Raw genomic sequence first — 20600 nt, forward strand, 5'->3', positions numbered from 1 at the left:
ACCACCTAAAAAAGGTCCAAAAATACAGCAGTATTCTAGAAAATCTGCCTGTGGTCTGTACCATCTGGTGTGGTTTGTATTGTGTCTCTCTGTGTTTGTTTCTTCAGTATAGGAGGTTTGGCACTCAAGTTTAGAGGAAACTCAGGAAACTCAGGAAACTTTGATGACAGATTTGTCATCAAAGCAAATTGCTATTCCCGTGTTGTGGGGGGTGAAACACAGTCCAGAACTAATCCAGAAAGGTGATGATGTTGTGGATCTACCTTGGCTGTCCACAAGATCCACACTTTTTCCTACAATAGCGACTGTAGTGCAGGATGCAAAGGAGTTTGGATCTTGCTTGCACCCTTTTCCTCTACTGGATCCTTACATTCAACCTTCACACTTTCATGCCCACATAGAAATTAGGGGTAGCCCTGCCTTTTCTTTGTTAAATTTTATTTTATGTTTTAGTTAGTTTAAGCTGAAAGACACTTGTTTTGGTTAATCAGTGTCTGTTGGTGAGTCTGTGCCTGTTGGGAATTATGGGCTCTGATTGTTAATGACGTATGAGGGCCTAAAAGGTGACACAAGAGAAAAAACTATATGAGATTTCAACGAATAGAATCTCAAAATACCCCCACTCATATATGAAAATTGTTGAATCAGTTAATCTTTGTTTTAGACTATTTTAACTTTCCTTTTATATTGAATTGCCTTGTTTGTTTTATGTTTACTATGTCAATTGTCATGTTAAGCACTCAGTGCTTATAATGCCCTTGTTGTAAAGACCTTTGTGCTGCATTTCTCCTTTGAAAGGTGCTATGTATTTATTATTATTATTATTATTATTATTATTATTATTATTATTATAAACATTACTAAAATATGTTTGTAAGTGTAACTCACCCTGTATTCAGCAAGGATTCCAGAGGGGTACCTTGCCTCTCTTCCAGACAATAAAGAGATAAAGAGAAGGTGTAAACTTTGTTGTCATTTGACTGTGTGTCCTCAAGCCAAACATGACGGCGTCCAAATGTTTGTCCCATTTGTCAGGTCTGTCTTTCACCAGTTTGGACAGTGGCCTAAAAAAGAAGCAAAAAAAAAAAAAAGATGAAGAACAAAGAATTTGTGCATAAGTATATTTTTTTAGGATCTAAAGTAAAATTAACTATACATATAAAAAGTGGAAATGGACATTATACCTCTGTATGGTCTTACTCATCCTTTCAACTAAGCCATGTCTGCAGATGATAAAGGGGCACAGAGATTTCTTTCAATGCTGAGTACTATGCAGAATATTTTATTTGTCTGTATTAAGAAACATATAGGGGGAAAAAAATCAAAACTGTCATATGCATTAAATAAATCCTGACCTATATTGTAAATGTTGTGTATAACTTTTGCATTGCAGTAGTCCTTAATACTTCTTTCACAAACGTCTTCCCTTGATCATTTAGAATTTGTTTAGGCGCTACAAACCTATAGAAAACTTCCTCAGCACGTCTGCACTTTTTTACTGCCTGCAGCCACTGTGCAGTGCTTTTCAGATTTCCTACCAAATCCATGCAATCAGCTCAAACGGCTGGGTTACTATTCAGTGACATTAGTTGTATTATTGTCTTTAATATTTTGATTTCGACCTGTTTTGTCAATAAGTAAAAGATGATACAAAAACATTAAACATCAAATGTTACCTTTATTGACCTGTACTCCTTCTGCTGTTTAATTATCACACTACTGGCCTGGCATGCCACACACTGACTTTTAATGCTATAAAGGTCATGTAGATTTATTTTTATAGTTTCAATAAAAATGTGTTGTACATCAACAGCAGTTATCTTCTTTACATCACAGGAACGCTTCTGATTGTATTGTATCAGTAGAACATTTTAAAGAACAAAAGGAATATTTTTGTGAGACCAACAATATGTATGTTAAGTGTAGGGGCATACCAATCTACAAATCAGCGTCCTCTAACAGTAAAATCAAAAGTCCAGAAAGACTTCATATGCCTCTTTTTTAGCCTACAACACTTTTGCCTAAAGGGACTGAGGCGTTCCTTTGTTCTCTAATCAAACTTTCGATCTCTATAAGTCAAATAAACCCATGATGAGTTGTGTAGGTTAGAGTAAGTACTTCAGGCAGTGGCGTGAGGAAGTCATGAGTCATGACAGGCCCCTGTGCACACTATGGGCCCCAGTGCATGTATTGTCTTGACACGAATAGAGACCTGAGATTGGACAACATCTACATACATATTACCCAGCAATCATCATTACATATCTAACAAAAATGTCAAAGAAATTAATAATTTAATTGAATAGTTTTTATAGTGTATTTCTAGATTTTATAGTGTATAGAAAAAGCATAGAATTGTGTTTTACATAGCTACTGAATATCGAAAAAAGTTAAAAGACAAAAGAAAACCATTACACAGATGGGTTTGCCTTTTTGAAGACATATAGCAAATGGCATTGTTTTTAAATTAATAATATTATTTTTTAAATATTTTTTCTTTGAACACAGGTAAATTAGGGTCCACTCTCTTTATGGGGTTCTGTACCCCAGGGGCCCCGGTGCAATCACACTGCCTGCACTGTCTGTATTTATGCCCCTGGCTTCAGGTGTGATAGCCATTGCCAAGGATGTGTTGATCAAACACAGAGGAAACAGAACGTCCTGTACCAATTCGCTGGCAAGTACGGATGTTTGTGGTGTACAGACACACAGAACAATCAGGTTACACCTTATATGAAAATACTTAGAATACGTACTGTAACTGGCTACGAAATTAAAGCTTATAATAGCACATCCAATTTTAAGCAAACAAACTGCTGAGTTTGTAGTGGAGCTGATTAGACTACACCAGTAAAGTGATACACTTCAAAAAAATATTTTATTCTTTTATTAATCAACCAATTATTACAATTTTTGTTTCTTGATGTGTGTGCAGCCTTTAAATAAAGCCAAGTTAAAGTCTTGGGTTATATACAAGTTAACGTATTGAAGTTGGCCTACACTGATGATAATAATATGCAGTGTAAAGGATTCATCAAACTCACCTTGCACCTTAAAGCTCTTTGTCTTTTGGTGAAAATTAGATTTTTGGGTGGCTGAAAAAACAGATGGAAACGTTCCATTGTTTTTATCAGAAAATATTTGCTCAAATAGAGTGGGATCAATGAAGAAAAACAGCTCAGAAAGATAAAAATCAGTGTCAGGTTATAATCTTTAGAAATGTACAGAATTGGATGCAATTGATCAATAAAAGACCTGTCAGTCACTTTTGTAAACATGCTCGCCCAGTAAAAGGCGGATTTATACTTGTGTGTCAGCTCTATGCATAGCCTAAATTGTGGCCTATGCATGTGGCCTACGCCATTGTGACCAATTATACTTGTGCGGTGGTGTGTCTGTGTCACTCTGCAGACATTAGTCTGCGGTGGGGTTTCTGTGAAGTGCTGTAAAGTTTAGTTGATTTAAAACACATCCAAAACACACATTAAACATGGCTTAATAGTGACAATTTCAAAGACAAGTACGCAAACCGGTTTCATTATAACTCACAGCATTCACAGACAAAGCCCTTGTCTTTTGCTGGACACATTTTCCCCACAAATACAACATGCTAATGTTTTAACACAAACCTATGGCATTTTACATTGTATGAATTAGCCTAATGGCTAGCAATCTTTTCCTCTACCCATATTAAACCAGGAACAATGGCAACATTTAACAAAGGTAATGTTACAAAATTCGGTTCCATTACAGCTCACAAGGTTCACTGACAAAACAACTGTCCTATACTTAACACGTTATCCAAACAAATACTTTTTTTATGACCAAAGTTTTTATTTTCCATATTTCAGGACAATACATTACAGTAACAAACAAAACAATACAGACACCTAAACAGGATATCCACCTACAGTGTACAACACAAGTACCACATAACCAAAAAAAAAAAAAAAAAAAAAAAAAAACGTTCAAAGGCATTCAGTTGTCTAATAATTATAGTCTTCAATGGTGGTTTTAGACAGACAGCAGGAGTAAAGGTTACTTCACCACATCGCACTAGACGCACTAGACCGCACTAGACCTATAAAAGGCAGCTTTCTTAAAGATCATGGCCCTTTAATAAAATCAATATATTTTCCCCATTTAGCATGGTATGTGTCAAGCTGTTGTATCATCCTATATGACAACTCTTCATATGCTGCTACTGTACCTAAATAAGTGAACCACAAGCTAGATGGGGGGAGATCTTCTGATTTCCACTCCCTAATAAGTAGTTTACGACCCAGCATGATGGCTGTATGGATTCATTTTGTATGTGATTCAGGAATGCCCTTTAAAGGGGCAGGGTCCCCCAGAACATACAAACTAGGTCGGAAAGGAATGTCTTGACCCATGATTAGTTTAATGTTTTCATGAATTGCTGTCCACCACATCTGAACCTTGGGGCAGGACCTTAGCAAATGCATAAGGGTGCCTGGGGCCTGCTTACATTTCCAGCATGTTGGGTCCTCCCTTAACCCCGCCCTATGTAATTTTGTAGGGGTCCAATAAGCCCTATTTAGGATTTTAAATTGTATTAATCTAGTCCTGATCTCTCGAGAAGATTTTTTAAGGTTTTGCAAAATGGAGCTCCACTCTTTATCACTAAATGACAGACTTAGGTCTGCCTCCCATGTCCATCTGAGGCCATCCGTCTGCTCACCTAGCCTATCCAATAGAGCAGAGTAGAATAATGAGGCCTCTTTACCCTTACCAAAGGCACCAAGTATTTCCTTAAGGATATCTGGACTTGAAAGAGTCACTTGAGGATTTGGAACAGCATGGTTAAGTAAGTGTCTAATTTGCAGGTATCTCCAAAATTGATTCTGAGGTATATCATATTCCTCTTTCAACATAGTAAAAGATTTAGGTACGGATGCATTATATATATCCTTTAGAGTCATAATGCCTTTTTCAGCCCATATTTTCCAATAAAAGGGTTTTTTTTTTATCAATTTGGAGTTTTGGATTCAGCCACAGCCATGCTGAAGGGAATAGATAAGAATTTGACTTATATGCACTAGACACTTTTTTCCAGATTCCTTTCAAGTGCAGGATAATGGGATGAGTCTTAGCCTTCATAGGTAAAGGGGCAGGGATCAGTGAGAGAGGAGGTAAAAAATCTAAAAGAGAGCTCTCAATTGAGAGCCAGGGAGGTGCCCTCTCTGGCGGTAGTGACCAGTGAGCCAGGTGTCTAAGGCCGAAGGCGTAGTGGTACAGCAACAAATTCGGAAAGCCCATGTCCCTTTTGTCCACTGGTCTCTGTAGTTTCTTAAGGTTAACTCTAGGACGGCCATTACCCCGTAAGAATTTTTTACACGACTGGTCGAACTGTTTAAAATAATTACGAGGGATATCTAAGGGAAGAGCTTGGAGCAGGTAGTGGAATTTAGGAACACTCAACATTTTAATAACGTTCACTTTTCCCCACAAAGAGAGGTAAAGGGGGGTCCAACGGTCTATATCTGCCCTAAGCCGGTTAAGACAGGGTTCAAAGTTCACCTGTACTAAGGAGCGGAGGTTAGGGGGGAAAACAATACCAAAATAAGTAATTCCTTTAGTAGGCCACTGAAAGGCACCTGGTTGAAAAAGGGTTTTAGGGCAGTAGGATGTCAGGGGCAAGGCCTCCAACTTCGTCCAATTTATTTTATATCCTGAGACTTCTGAAAAGGATTTCATTTGATCTAGAACTGCAGGCATGGAGCGATCGGGCTGAGATACAAACAATAAAATATCATCAGCATAGGACATTAATTTATGTGACCTTTGGCTGATCTGGACACCTGGAAACAGGGGATTTTGTCAGATAGGTTCCAGAATTAGCGCAAAGAGGAGGGGGGACAGGGGACACCCCTGTCTTGTTTCTCTATGTAAATCAAATTGTGCCGAAATCATGCCATTTGTCAAGACTACTGCCCAGGGGTTTGAATATAGCAACCTAACCCAGGACATGAATCCATTCCCAAAGCCAAAAGCCTTTAAAGTACCAATCAAAAAGGGCCATTCCACTCTATCGAACGCCTTCTCGCCGTCTAATGAGATGGCTGCGACAGGAGAACTTACATTTTGAGAAGCCCACATTACATCAATAAAGCGTCTTATGTTATCTGAAAAGTTCCAAGATCGAATAAACCCCACCTGGTCTGGGTTAATGAGATGGGTAATAATTTTATCTAATCTGTTTGCCAAAATTTTTGCCAAGATCTTACGATCCTGCCCTATTAATGATATTGGCCTATAGCTCTTACACTCAGTAGCGTCCTTGTCTTTTTGAGAATTAAAGTTATCAAAGCTTCATTAAGTGTGGGTGGTAGAGAGCCTACTCTGAGAGATTCTGTATACATCTCTAAGAGAAGAGGTGATACCTCATTCATGTACAATTTAAAAAATTCGTCTGTGAAGCCATCCAAGCCTGGGGCTTTGCCGTTTGGTAACTTTTGGATAACGTCAATAATTTCATTTACTGTTATGGGATCGTCTAATTTTTTCTGCTGTTCCTCTGACAAGGAGGGAAGATTCAATTTTGCCAAGAAGGGGTTAATTTCTTCATTATCAACCACAAGTTCAGATGAGTATGAGTCCATATAGATAGATTTAAATATATTGTAGACCATAGTGTCAGAGTGAAGCTGACCGTTGGGCTCCCTTATAGCTGGTATGACACATGCCAGCTCCTTAATTTTAATATATCTGGCGAGCATTTTGCTAGCCTTATCTCCTTCTTCAAATTGTTTTTGACGAGCTGTAAAAAGAGCAAATTCCGCCTTCTTCGACTCAATCAAACTGTATTCGTATTTCAGTCTGGACAACAATATTAAGTTAGCTGAGGACATGTTCAACTTGAAATTACCTTCGGCCTCTTTAATTTTTCCCTCTAGAGCAGCTTATCTGTTTTTGACAGTTGGTTTTTTCCAAGATGCGTGTTGTATTATATGACCCCTGAGGAATGCTTTAAGTGCCTCCCACAAAATTCCTGCTGATGGGGAGCTTGGAGAGTTTTCCTCTATGAAATGATTGATCTTATCTCTGAGTGACTCTTTAAAGGTGGGTTCTGACAATAAACTAGAGTTGGCACAAGGCGCGTACACACAAGCAAGAATCGCTGTTTGTCCCTGGATTTCAGCTAAGACAGAAACAAACCTTTCCGATGTGTCAACAGATTCTTTGATATATTTAAATGGTAAATGTTTGTGCACTAATATTGTATATTATAGTATACTTTAGTAGTTAGTAGTATAACTTTACCCACACAACCGGTACACAGTCTCAAATACTCTTGGTCTTTCATATGCGTTTCCTGCAGAAATGCTACATCGCAGTTTTTGGATTTTAAAAATGACAAGCATTTTTTCCTTTTGGCGGGGTGATTTAATCCCTTAGTGTTCAAGGTAATGAGGTGAAGCCCCCCACTGCTATTAGCTTGTATCATGACTGAAGACAGCGCATCTCATCATTGCTAGATAAAATAGACAACTGGCCTTGAGAAGAAGAAATAAACATTCACCTCATCACTAGATAGACCTACTCCTGAAAAACTCGTGCGCAAGGTTTTTTGTCCCTACGAGGCCTCCGTCATTTACCCGACAGGAGGGGTGAGCGAGTGAACCCTGCAATCTAGAATTTGGCCACTGATGTCACTGTTTTCAACCCATTTTGCACACTGGCCCTTTAAAATGCTATTTTGTGGAGGCTGTATTGTCTTCACAATTCATTATTTTTTACCTGTGAAATAAAAGTAAATAAAAGCTTAAATAAAAGCCAGGAGTTCTGGGTTTATAAATATCTATAAACAAGTATAAAATTCCGCTTAACTACCCCACCCAATAAAAAAGAGTGAGTTTCAATGTGTGAAGGACCCTGCAGAGGTAAAATGCCCAGCACTCCCAACCAGTCAGTCACAACTGAGGAGGTCTTTTAGAGGGGAGGTAAAATGTATTTTAAAAATGTACTGCAACAGTTGCCTTTGATTTAACGCTTCTAGATGATTGGGTCCCATCCACAGTATTGAACTCATAAAGAACTGAAGTCATTAAGTAAGAGCAAATGAATGACGCAGTGGCGATTTTGGTGTGGAAATTCTGGTGGGGCCATGCAGGAAAATCTTATAATGCAATCCAGAAATACCACATATTACTCTCATACCATCACAACAAAAGCACAGTAGCAAGTGAGAGAGGGGACCACAGCACCTTTTACGACAAAATTGCAGCTGAATAATGCCATCACACAAATAATGCCAATTTGGCGACATATATTATCATATCAATAGCACCACCAAATGACAGTGTTCAAGATTTCACAATATCAAATACTCAAGATCGAAACAACAAAGTGACAACAATAAAAACACAGTTTTGAATATACAAAGCCACCACACACAATATACCATGGATGTATAAGCAATTTACCACAGCCAAACAGCCATGTCAGCACCACAGACAGGTGAACAGCTCCTTCGGGGAGCCCACGTGAGGTTGTGTCCCCCACACACACCCACACATGTATCGCCAGTAACGCATTACACAAATTCCACTATAATTCAAACATTATGTAAACTACAAAAGAGCAGACATGGAAAGCAGTAGAGGCCTTTTTGACAAGCTCCCGGTTAACCAAGTTTTCCACTTAAACCACTCCTGGTTGAATAGCCTATCTAGTTTTGTCCTTTCCCTCTTGAGAAATAACTAAATCCTTCGGCCGATGTGGTCCCAAACGTTTTATTTCTGACTTTTGTTAAAGTTGTAAAGTGCTAAATCGCACACTAGCCAAGTAGTCCACTCGATTCATCATGCAATGATTGAATGAAACGTGATTAGCTATGTTACGTAGCCTACGTTAGCCAAGCTAGCAAGACCTGTGCAGTGCCCGCCCTTGCTTCAAATTAGCCAATGAGAAGCGCTCTGGGGCCCTGAACTTCAGGCCCCACTGCCGAAATTGAAGTGTGCGCTTTACGCGCGCAGCAGTTCACCAGTCCAAAACACTGCAGGCGCAGGGCCATCTGGGCTTTTCCCCACCGAGCGGAAAGAGAGGAGGCTCATCAGGCTCAGCCAACTATTCACACACAACTACACTTCAAAAAGTGTCTACAGAGGAAATTGCGTTCATCAAATGAAAACTGCGGACATTTCATAGGGGACAAAGTTGAATTTATTATTAACTTATGCTCAATGATATTTTTGACACAGGAAAACTTATAAAAGCTTATAATCCTCCCCTGCACAGCAGCGCTCTCTGGTGGGGCCGTGCCCCTAATGCAAAGATGCCACTGGAATGACGCCTTGAGTCTGTTTGGGAAAGAATGAGGTAGAGAGGCTAACCAGTAAACAGAGAGTTGTTGGTTTGAATATTAAAAGAAGAGTGTGTTAGAGTTAGGGCTGCCCCCTGAAAGTCAGACATTCAGATTAGGTCGGAGACCCCCCCCCCCCCCCCAGTTGACTAAATTCAGTCAAGTCGAGCAATAAACTAGGTTCGTTTTGGTCCCCAGATTTAGCTACAAAGTGAGTGCTCCTCACTTTCATGCTGCTCTTCAATACAGGTAGCTGCTGAAACACAGGCATTCGGCCAGAGGAGGAGAGGCTTTGAATGGTTAGGCTTAGAGACAACATTAACTCATGCCCCCTGTGTGGAAATGGTGAATTCACAGCTCACAGCAACTACTATGATACAGTCTCGGGCTTTTGCTTGATATCTAGTGTCAGCAAAAAAAGTTGTTGCACTCTGGCAACCTGTTGTTAGCATAGTTAGTTTATTTACTTTATCATGTGAAAGTCGCTGTCACACTGAACGTTCCGCTGAACCCATTCAAGCTCTCAAACTCTATATGTTTGAACGAATAGTCAAATATCCGTATTGAACGGCCCAATGTAATTTGACTTACTGAGTCAGGCACAGCGCAAGTTACTTGGCCCGTAAGCCAGGCAGTGAACCCCTAAAGCATTCCATCGCGGTCATATACAGTATGTGCAGCTCAGGAGAGGTAAGTTTGTGTATGAGTACAGAGACAAATACCAGTGAGTAAGTTATATGACTGCTGAAAGATTGTTCTACCTCTAAAAGTGTGTGAAGCTGAAGAAACAATTATGTTATGACCATTCAACCCTTTGTTCACCTGTCAGTGAGTGCAAGCAAAGCTAAAGGCAGTAAAGAGAGAAATTCCGGGCACACTTGCTGAGACTTCAGAGAGATGACCTGTGGATGGTACACTTCTTCTTCCCTTGTCCTTCCCTCATTGGCAGATGTATTACTGTGGGATTAGCTGTGGTGAATAAAGCTATGAAAAATAAATAACATATATGTATTTTAACAGCTGTTGTCATCTTTCTTAGTGAGTTATATGCATTAAAAAAGTAGAACACTCTATTTGAAATAAAATAATGAATAAAACCTGCAGATCTCTGAGTGTTTTATAGACGATACATTTAGGTTTTGTATGAGATATGATATTTTGTGTGATTTGTCTACACTGTTATGAAATGAGAAATTGAATGTGCTGTGACTGGCAACAGGCATAAAATGTATTCATCCATCCATTTTAATAGGCTAACCACTTATCCTCTTGTGGGTCGGGGGGGGCAGGAGCCTATCCCAGCTGATACTGGACGAGAGGCAGGCACACACTGACCTGATCAATGTCTTTTTTCTCTGGCTCCTTAGGTAGTTAGTTATGATATGATGTAGTTTTTGGTGCATACAATTACATATTATGAACAGAAGATGGTGCTATCACTCCACTGCAGGTTAGTACACCTTGGCTTTATTTTACACTGCTCAAAAAAATATAGGGAACACATAATCCTCACAGTGTAAGTCAGTCAAGCTCCTGTGATATCAACCTGTCCAGTTAGGAAGCAATACTGATTGTGAATCAATTTCACCTGCTGCTGTGCAAATTGGACAGACAACAGGTGGAAAGGAGAGGCAGTTACCAAGACAACCCCTATTTAGGAATGGTTACACAGGTGGTGACAGACCATTTCCCTCTCTGCATCCTTTCTGGTTGATTCTTGGCTAGTTTTGCATTTTTCCAGTGCCCTCACCACTAGTGGTATCATGAGGCTGTATATGCAGCCCACAGAACTTGCTCAGGTAGTGCAGCTACTGCAGAATGGCACATCCATACGCGCAGTGGCCAGGAGGTTTGCTGTGTCTCCCAGCACAGTGTCAAGAGCATGGAGGAGCAGTTCACCAGGAGAGGTGGAGGGGGCCTTAGGAGGGCAACAACCCAGCAGCTGGAACACTATCTGCTTCTTTGTGCAAGGAGGAACAGGAGGAGCACTGCCAGAGTCCTCCAAAATGACCTCCAACAGGCCACTCGTGTGCAAGTTTCTGCCCAAACTGTCAGAAACAGACTCCATGTGGATGGCATAAGGGCCCGACGTCCACAAGTGGGGCCTGTGCAGCCTGATTGACATTTGCAAGATTCGTCACTGGCGCCCTGTTCTCTTCACAGATGAGAGCAGGTTCACACTGAGCGTGTGTGACAGATGTGACAGAGTCTGGAGACGCCAATGAGAATGTTCTGCTGCCTGCAACATCCACCAGCATGACCGGTTTGGTGGTGGGTCAGTGATGGGCTGGGGAGCCATATCCTTGGAGGGCCGCACAGACCTCCATGTGCTAGCCAGAGGTACCCTGTCTGCTGTTAGATACCGGGATGAGATCCTCAGACCCACTGTCAGACCATATGCTGGTGCAGTGGGCCCTGGGTTCATTCTGATGCATGATAATGCCCAGCCTCATGTGGCTGGAGTGTGTCAGCAGTTCCTGGATGACTGAAGCATTGATGCTATTGACTGGTCCGCCTGTTCTCCAGCATCTTTGGGACATCATGCATCGTAGCATCCACCGCTGCCACATCGCACCACAGACTGTCCAGGAGCTGACTGATGCCCTGATCCAGGTCTGGGAGGAGATCCCCCAGGAGACCATCCGTTGTCTCATCAGGAGCATACCCAGACATTGTAGGGAATGTATACAGGCATGTGGAGGCCATACACACTACTAAGCCACATTATGAGTTGTCCTGAGGAAATTCACAGAAGTTGGATCAGCCTGTGATCTGATTTTTCCACTTTGATTTTGGGTATGATTCTGAATCCAGTCCTAAATGAGTTAATGATTTTGGTTTCCATGGATTGTTCTTACATTAGTTTGTTCTCAACGAATTACACTATGTAATTAGTAAAGTTTTTCTTCTGGAATATTTCATTCATCGAGATCTGGGATGTGTGATTTAAGTGTTCCCTTCATTTTTTTGAGCAGTGTATTTTATTTTATTTTATTTTATTTTAACTGATGCACAGCTGATGATGGAGACAGGTGTACAGAATGTATACCTGCATCAATAGCTACAGCATCATGATCTAATGTGTCTTGATCTTTTGTAGACAGTGAAAGGGCCGAATTTTAAATTCAAATATGACTTGTTTTTATATTCTATTGTATTCTATTTTTAAAAGAGCATAAATAAGGAATCTACCTACCTATCTTCATTTGTTCATTATTCTTAACTGCTTATCCTGGTCCAGGGTTGTGTGGGCTCTGGAGTGGAAGGCAGGGTGGACCTGAGCAGCTTATCAGACTATCACAGGACTGACATATAGAGACAGATGGCCCTTCCCATTCACGCCTACATATAGTGAGTGTATAGCCAGAGGTGAAAGAAGAAGAACTCAAGTTAATCCCCAGTGGTGTGATTCTCTATATTCCCTCAAAAAGGCAAACCCATCTCTGTCATGGTTTTCTGTTTTTATTCATTTATTTTTCTAAAGTGTCAATCTATAACAAATTATATGCTTATTCTACATGAACTATAAAAAAACTATAATTCAGTATAAAAACTATTTAGTTAAACTAATAATTTCCTTTTTTGTAGTTTTTGTCATATACAGATATGTAATGATAACTGCTGGGTAATATGTAGCCTATGTTGATGTTGTCCAATATCAAGTCTCTGTTTAATCACGTAACGAGACGATGCGATTTACAGTAGCTAGTTTAGGTGCAAAATCTCCCAAGACTGACAAGCTGGGCACATCTGCACTGGCAGTAAGACACACTCTTAGTAAATATATACATATATTCATATTTTTTTTACTAACCGTGTGTCTCGTGTATATATATTTACTAACAGTGTGTCTTATTGCCACGTTATATAGGCCTATATAACAAGGGGCCGTCATAATAGCATAATACCTTACGCCACTGCACCTACGGCCAATTTACAATCACCAGTTGACCTAACCTGCAGGTCTTTGGACTGTGGGAGGACTCCGGACAACCTGGAGGAAACCCACGCTGACACAGTAGCCTATGAACATGTAAATTCTAAACAGAAGGCCAGTGGATTCAAACCCTGAAACGTCTTGCTGTGTGGCGACAGTGCTAACCATAGACATTTTTCTCTCCAAACACTGCATTTATAACAAAGACGTACAGTGACATACAGGAGCAAAAGCAAAAAGCAAAAACCACTGCCGAGCTACACTACACTAGAAGACCTCGGTGGTCTAAGTCTACGGCTGAATGTGCTCTGATATGACTCCAGACAGAGTGACATTCACGGGGTGAGAGGCGTTGTCCGGAATACAGACTACTGAGTAGTTTTCTCAGCAGCCTATATCAATCATATTGGATCACATAGAGGCTAAATAAAGTTATGTCATAAAGACAACAAGTTCAGTGTATTCATGTATGGACAGTGCTGTATTGTTAATGGAAATGGACTGTTTGCAAGACTTTAGTTTTCCTGCATCACAGAACAACTAATCTCAAAACAGTCTGACAATGGGCGGTAGCCTACTTTGGGACATCAGCCAATCAGAGCCACATCCGTCAGTAGGACAACTGGCAGTGGACTGCAACGTGCACAGGGGGAGTTACTTGTGAGGCACTGTTTACTTTCTTCGTTGGCACTTTGTGTGGCTGAGTGTGAGAGCTCCACGGCGTCAGTGTCACTGAGCAGTTGGCAGCTGTCGGGCCACTGCAGCTCTGAAAGGTCGACATGAAGCTGCTGGATGAGCGGATCTGGTCGCTGTTTAAGCACAACTGGCAGCATACTTTCACCTACTGGAGTGTGTTCTTTAGCTTCGGCCTGTGCATCGCCTTCCTGGGACCCACCATTCTGGACCTGAGGTGTCAGACTCAGTCCACCCTGCAGCAGATCACCTGGGTCTTCTTTTCCCAGCAGTTCTTCCTGTTGGTAGGCAGCGGCCTGGGAGGGCTCTTCAAGAAAACGTGAGTATGTGTAATGAATACTGAGTGGGTGTCCATACTGAGTGGGTGTCCTGTTGTCTGACACTGTGCCGGTGCTGTTAGTCAATGTGATATTCTAGTGGTATTCCCATTAGGACTAATTGTGTCTGCAGTACTCAACAGAGTCATTGTAGTCGCCATAGTATGCCTCTAAAAAACTAAACTAAAAACTAAACAAAACTAAAAAAAAAAATGTAAGCAAAACCAAACTTTTCAATCCAGGCTTTTTGAGGTCCCATCAGTCCCACTGATGGAAGTGAGATGATTTTATACTGATGACATGGTTAAGAGATCTGCCACGGAAATTGTGGCATTACTTGTGTAAGGGGTCTCATGCCACATTTTCTGTATTTATGTGTCATGCACACAAACATATCCCCGAGCCCTCGTGAATTTACAAGACACCATTACAATATTGTTGCAGAGATCAATCCAAAGTACATGTTGTTTTACTGCTGCAAAATTCTCAAGCTTGTATCCCAGGCCTGGTCACATCACACAGAAGAACAGACTGTACATTTCTGTGTCTGTGAATGACTGTTTGGCAAACAAAGAGATATGCAGTATATTTGGCAATACACAGCCCATTAACAGAAAAACATATGTAAAGTATGAAATATTTTCTTAGTAGGCACGTAAGAATATTTTGTCACCTAAAAAATGTGCAAGCCCAGTTTGTGGCAAAGACAATCATTTACACCTCAATCCTTTTAGTTTTAATAAGGTCAGAAGAAAGAACAAATATTTACAGGTCAATTTGTATAATTTGTACACATACAGCAAACAATAAGGAACACCGAAGTCAAGAAAATGCAGGTTAATGAATAGTATAAATTATTCTAACATTTGAGAATGTGCCAATATTCCTGTACATATTTATAATTCAAAGAAATATTTCTTTTTTTTTTATTTGTTTAGTGAAATATGTTTAGTATACCAGGTCATTATGCCTACTTGTGTTCATTCTCTAGAAAGCCTGAGGTCATAGCTATATTTTGGAACTTAGAACTGACTATTTTGGGCTATAAAATAATAAAATAAAATAAAATAAAAAAAAATACAATAAAAACTGCTGAATTGGACACATAGAGTAAATACAGCCTTACTCTTAAGGTGGAAGACTTGATATGACAGACTCATTGGATTTCAATGGCCACGTTCACTTTCACCTTAAAAGTTAGACTGTATTCTAAATTTGACTGGCAAATCTATAACATTCAAATGACAGAGAGTAGTTTCAGGTCTGTGCCTCACCCCACACATTGAGTAGCCAGTGAAATGTGACCAGAAGTGTGAAAGTGAATGTGTGAAGTGGTCAGGAACATGTTACCTGTTTTTTATACGAGATGAAAAGTCAGGGGATCCCCAAAGTCATCCAAAGAGGGGCTTGAATGTGTGTATCAAATTCTATAGCAGTCCATCTAGTAACTGTTGAGACATATCACTCAAAACAAAAAATGTCCACCTCTTGATGGCGTTACAAGAAATGTTAGAGAATCACCAAAGTCAGTAGAATTCATCAGCTGGAGACCATGAATGCCCGTACCAAATGTTGTGCCAATCAGTCCAATAGATGTTGAGATGTTTTACGGGATAATTAAAAATGTTGACCTGCTGTTGGTGCTAGAGGAAAGGCCAGGGGATTGCCCAAGTTAGAAGGATCCATCCTCTTGGGATCTGTGTACAAAATTTCATGGCAATCCATGCATTAGTTATTGAGATATTTCAGTCTGGACCACAGTGGTGGACTGACAGACCTCTGATGAATACTGACAGTTCTGATTGACTTAATGTTAAATTAACTGTTTTTTTAGGACAAGGTGAAAAGGAGAGTCGAAAGTTGGCAGGAAAGACGCAGAATACAAGGTGAACGTAATGTGAAGGTGTGATAAATAAAAGATAATGGAGCAGCAGACCATCAAGGTGACTTTGTTGTGACAACAAGAAAGTGGAATTTCCCTGTCTTAATCAGTCTGATCTGACTTTCAGCACTGATAAGCTTAATCATTGACAACACATTTTTATACGAATAGGGACTTTTAATAAAGGTTAAGAATATGTTGAACAAACGACTGTTTAAATAAAACCTTAAATGAAAAAAAAAAAGCCTAAGATGTACACCTCTCAGTGAGTGGCTAGATGGAGGCCATTAACAGTGTGAATATAGTGCATAATGGTGTTGTCTCTCTTTCTGTGTCTCCTTCAGACTCCTGTTTTCCCTGTCAGCCCTTTTCTCCTGCACATTCATCATCTCGCTTGTGTTTTCCATCATACCGCTATGTAACCATGTGGTACTGCTGTCTGTTGCCATGGCAATTGCTGGCTTAGCCATGGGGGTGATTGACACCATTGCCAACCTCCAGCTGGTGAAGCTGTACCAGAAGGATTCCGCCACCTTCTTGCAGGTCAGAAGAGAAGAGGGAAGGAAGGGGTAGTGACAGCTGTAAATGTGTGTGTTTGTGGGTGTGTTCTGTACTGTTCAACAGGATGGATCTAAGGATGTCAGTGTGGATGTGCATGTTTACTGATACAAAAATATGTACTTATAAAATAACATATTACAGTTTTTTGGTTAATTAGACTTTATTTAAGCAATGCTACACTCAAGGGTTAGCTTTGCTGATGTCAGCGCAAGTGAGTGATTATACAACCCTTACCAACAAAATCAAAGATTTAATCAAAATGTATTCATCCTGTTGTGAAATCTGCTCTCAATATTAAAAAATAACAACTTTTGTTAGTGTGTGTAATGAAACCTATGCTGTCTCAAATCGCATACGTCTGTACTTACACTTAATATTTTGATAATTAATATTCGACCATGAACGTTGCTGCATTGTACAAATGTAAGATATACATGTGTTTTTTGCACTAATCATCACTAAGCTGTTGTCGGATATAAGCCACCAGTATGTTTATTGGGTTAATTTAGCAGTCTGTAATGATTTGGTACAGCGAACGATAACGCGAATGCTAATGCTAGTTTGCTAACTAGCTAACAGCTGCGGTTGTCATTTCCAGTAAGTGCACAACGGCAGTGTTTGGTTTGAGACAACACTACCCTGTCAAAATTCGTGCACTATGCCCAATAAGTACATAGTGCACATGGTATACTACATGGAAGTGTACTTACGGAAGTATGTGATTTGAGACACAGCACTAGTTTACTACTCCATCAAGTAGGCCAACCCTAATAACCTACCAAAGCAAAGAAAGTTCGCTCCTTGGTATAACTCTCAAACCCATAAGTTAAAACAAATATCGCGAAAATCTGAAAGGAATTGGCGATTAACCAAACTGGAAGAATCTTGTTTAATCTGGGCAGACAGTCTTAAAACGTGGGGCCTCCGCAATGCCAGAGCAAACTATTACTCAGCATTAATAGAAGAAAATAAGAACAACCCCAGGTTTCTTTTCAGCACTGTAGCCAGGCTGACTGAGAGTCACAGCTCTATTGAGCCTTGTAATCCTTTAGCCCTTAGCAATAATAATTTTATGAGCTTTTTTAATGACAAAATTCTAACTGTTAGAGGCAAAATTCCTGTCCTCAGATAGTACATCGTCTTTATTTTAAAGAACTGTTAGCTGAATTCAATTCTGTTGTTAGGGTAGCGAGAGCCTCTTATTTTAAAAATCTCATCATCTCCAACAAGAGAAATCCCAGGGTCATTTTTGACACTATAAGTAGCATTACTGGTGCGCGACCGCCTGCTCTACCTGTGTCCTCTGATGAGGACTGCAGCAATTTTTTAATGTATTTTGTGAATAAGGTTGCCAGTGTCAAGGCCAGTATAACACCCTCCTTCTCCTCCCTTCCTGATCCTCCCAAACAACAGTCAATTATTGACAATTTCTCACCTGTCTCCTTACAAGACTTAGTAGATCTTGTGTGCACTATGAAGACTCTTCTATTCCGCTGGATATCCTGCCCACAACTTTGCTGAAAAATGTTTTCAGCACTATTGGTCCATCTCTGCTCTCCATAATCAATAGCTCACTGGTTTCTGGTCGTGTCCCGTCCCATTTCAAGCAAGCGGTTGTTCAGCCGCTTCTCAAAAAGCCCAATCTGGACCCCAATGTTCTTAGTAACTACCGGCCCATTTCCAAGTTGCCCTTTGTATCTAAGATTCTAGAAAAAGCAGTTGCAAACCAGTTAGTGACAGTGTTGAACAGTTACAATATCTTAGATAAATTTCAGTCCGGTTATCGTCAGTTACATTCCGCAGTAACTGCTCTTCTCAGGGTCTCCAATGACGTCATGATGGCCTCCGATGCCGGTAAATCCACTGTCCTGGTTCTGCTTGATCTCAGTGCAGCCTTTGACACTGTTGATCACCACATCCTTTTAGACAGGCTGGGGGACAGGGTAAGCATCTCAGGGACCGCTCTTCATTGGTTTAAATCCTATCTGTCTGATCGATCCTTTTCTGTGGCTGTTGGCCCTCATAAATCAGAGTTTGCCCCCCTTTCTTGTGGGGTGCCCCAAGGTTCAGTGCTTGGGCCTATCCTCTTTACGCTATACATGCTCCCTCTCAGAGATGGCATCAGCAATTTTGAAGGTATCTCATACCATATGTATGCAGATGACCTCCAGTTATATATATATTTTTTTTTAACCCTGATAGGACCGATGGAATTGACTCACTGTACGATTGTATGAATGTAATTAAGGACTGGATGTCTTCTAACTCCCTTCAGTTGAACGCAGCTAAAACTGAGATTTTAATTATTGCACCTGATGCCTCAGCATCTAAAGTGACCAGCTGCTTAGGGTCCAGCAGTGCAAATGTGCGCCCCAAGTTGAGAAACCTTGGGGTCACATTTGATCAGGCCATGCTCTTCGATGACCACATCAAAACTGTCACTCGCTCCTGCTTTTTCCACCTCAAAAACATTTCCAAACTCAGATCCATGTTAACTTATTCTGAGCTAGAATTGATCATCCATGCTTTTATTTCCTCACGTCTGGATTACTATAATTCTCTTTTCACCTGTCTAAATAAAACTTCATTAGACCTCCTCCAGCTGGTCCAGAACGCTGCCGCCAGGCTTCTGTCCAGATCTCATAAGTTCACTCACATCACTCCAGTCCTGGCATCCCTGCACTGGCTCCCTGTTAATTTCAGGATCCAGCACAAGATTCTAACCATCACTTACAGAGCCCTCCATGGTCAAGCACCTGCATACTTGACGGATCTGGTGTCCTTTCACTGTCCTGTCAGGTCACTGCGGTCCACTGAAGGCCACCTACTTACTGTCCCTCACACAAGACTAAAGACGAAAGGTGATAGAGCCTTTAAGGCTGTTGCACCGAAATGGTGGAACGCACTACCTCATGAGCTGAGAGTGGCCTCTTCCGTGGACATTTTTAAAAAGCAGTTAAAAACACATCTGTTTAGGCTTGCGTTCCATTAATTGTCCATTGTGTCATCTCTGTATTTTGCTGCACTTTACTTTTTATTTGTTTTTGTGTATTTTGCATTGTTTCTGTTATTGTATTTTTTGTATTTTATCTTGTGAAGCACTTTGTGAGTCCTCTCTGTGAGAAGTGCTATATAAATAAATTTACTTATTTACTTACCTATCTGCCCTCAAACACAGCTGTAAGACCTAATATATATTTAGATTGCTTCTCCCCGATTTCTCTTCAAGAATTGACCGCAGTGATTTCTTCATCTAAATCATCAACGTGTCCCCATCCCAACTAGGCTACTTAAGGAGGTCTTACCTTTAGTTAACACTCACTTATTAGACATGATCAATATATCTTTATTAACAGGCTATGTACCACAGTCCTTTAAGGTAGCTGTAATTAAACCCCTCCTAAAAAAGTCCACCCTGGATCCAGAGGTGTTAGCCAACTATAGACCAATATCTAATCTTCCCTTTATGTCAAAGATCCTTGAGAAAGTAGTCGCAGACCAGCTGTGTGATTTTCTCCATGATAATAATCTATTTGAGGAATTTCAGTCAGGATATAGAGTGCATCATAACACTGAGACAGCACTAGTTAAAATTACAAATGATCTTCTGATTGCTTCAGACAAAGGACTCATCTCTGTACTTGTTTTATTAGATCTTAGTGCGGCGTTTGACACTACTGACCATCAAATTCTACTGCAGAGACTGGATCACTTAATTGGCCTAAAAGGTTCTGCACTGAGCTGGTTTAAATCTTATTTTTCTGATCGTTTTCAGTTTGTTCACGTTCATAATGAATCGTCCTTACATACTAAAGTTTGTTTTCGAGGTCCGCAAGGTTCTGTGCTTGGACCAATCCTATTTACTCTATATATGCTTCCTTTAGG

The 20600-nt window shown here is 40.4% G+C and overlaps 1 protein-coding gene across 1 annotated transcript in view; it reads left to right on the top strand.

The window, feature by feature from the left end:
• Nucleotides 1-13968: 13968 nt before the first annotated feature.
• mfsd4aa (major facilitator superfamily domain containing 4Aa) overlaps nt 13969-20600 on the top strand; it is a 31119-nt gene continuing 24487 nt past the window's right edge. Inside the window, exons 1-2 of the mRNA XM_049571228.1 lie at nt 13969-14274; nt 16499-16697. Coding sequence (XP_049427185.1) covers nt 14042-14274; nt 16499-16697 — 432 coding nt within the window. The 5' untranslated portion in view covers nt 13969-14041. The remainder of the gene's footprint in view (nt 14275-16498; nt 16698-20600) is intronic.

This window comes from Epinephelus fuscoguttatus, linkage group LG1 (genome assembly GCF_011397635.1).
Source record: "Epinephelus fuscoguttatus linkage group LG1, E.fuscoguttatus.final_Chr_v1".
NCBI lineage: Eukaryota > Metazoa > Chordata > Actinopteri > Perciformes > Serranidae > Epinephelus > Epinephelus fuscoguttatus.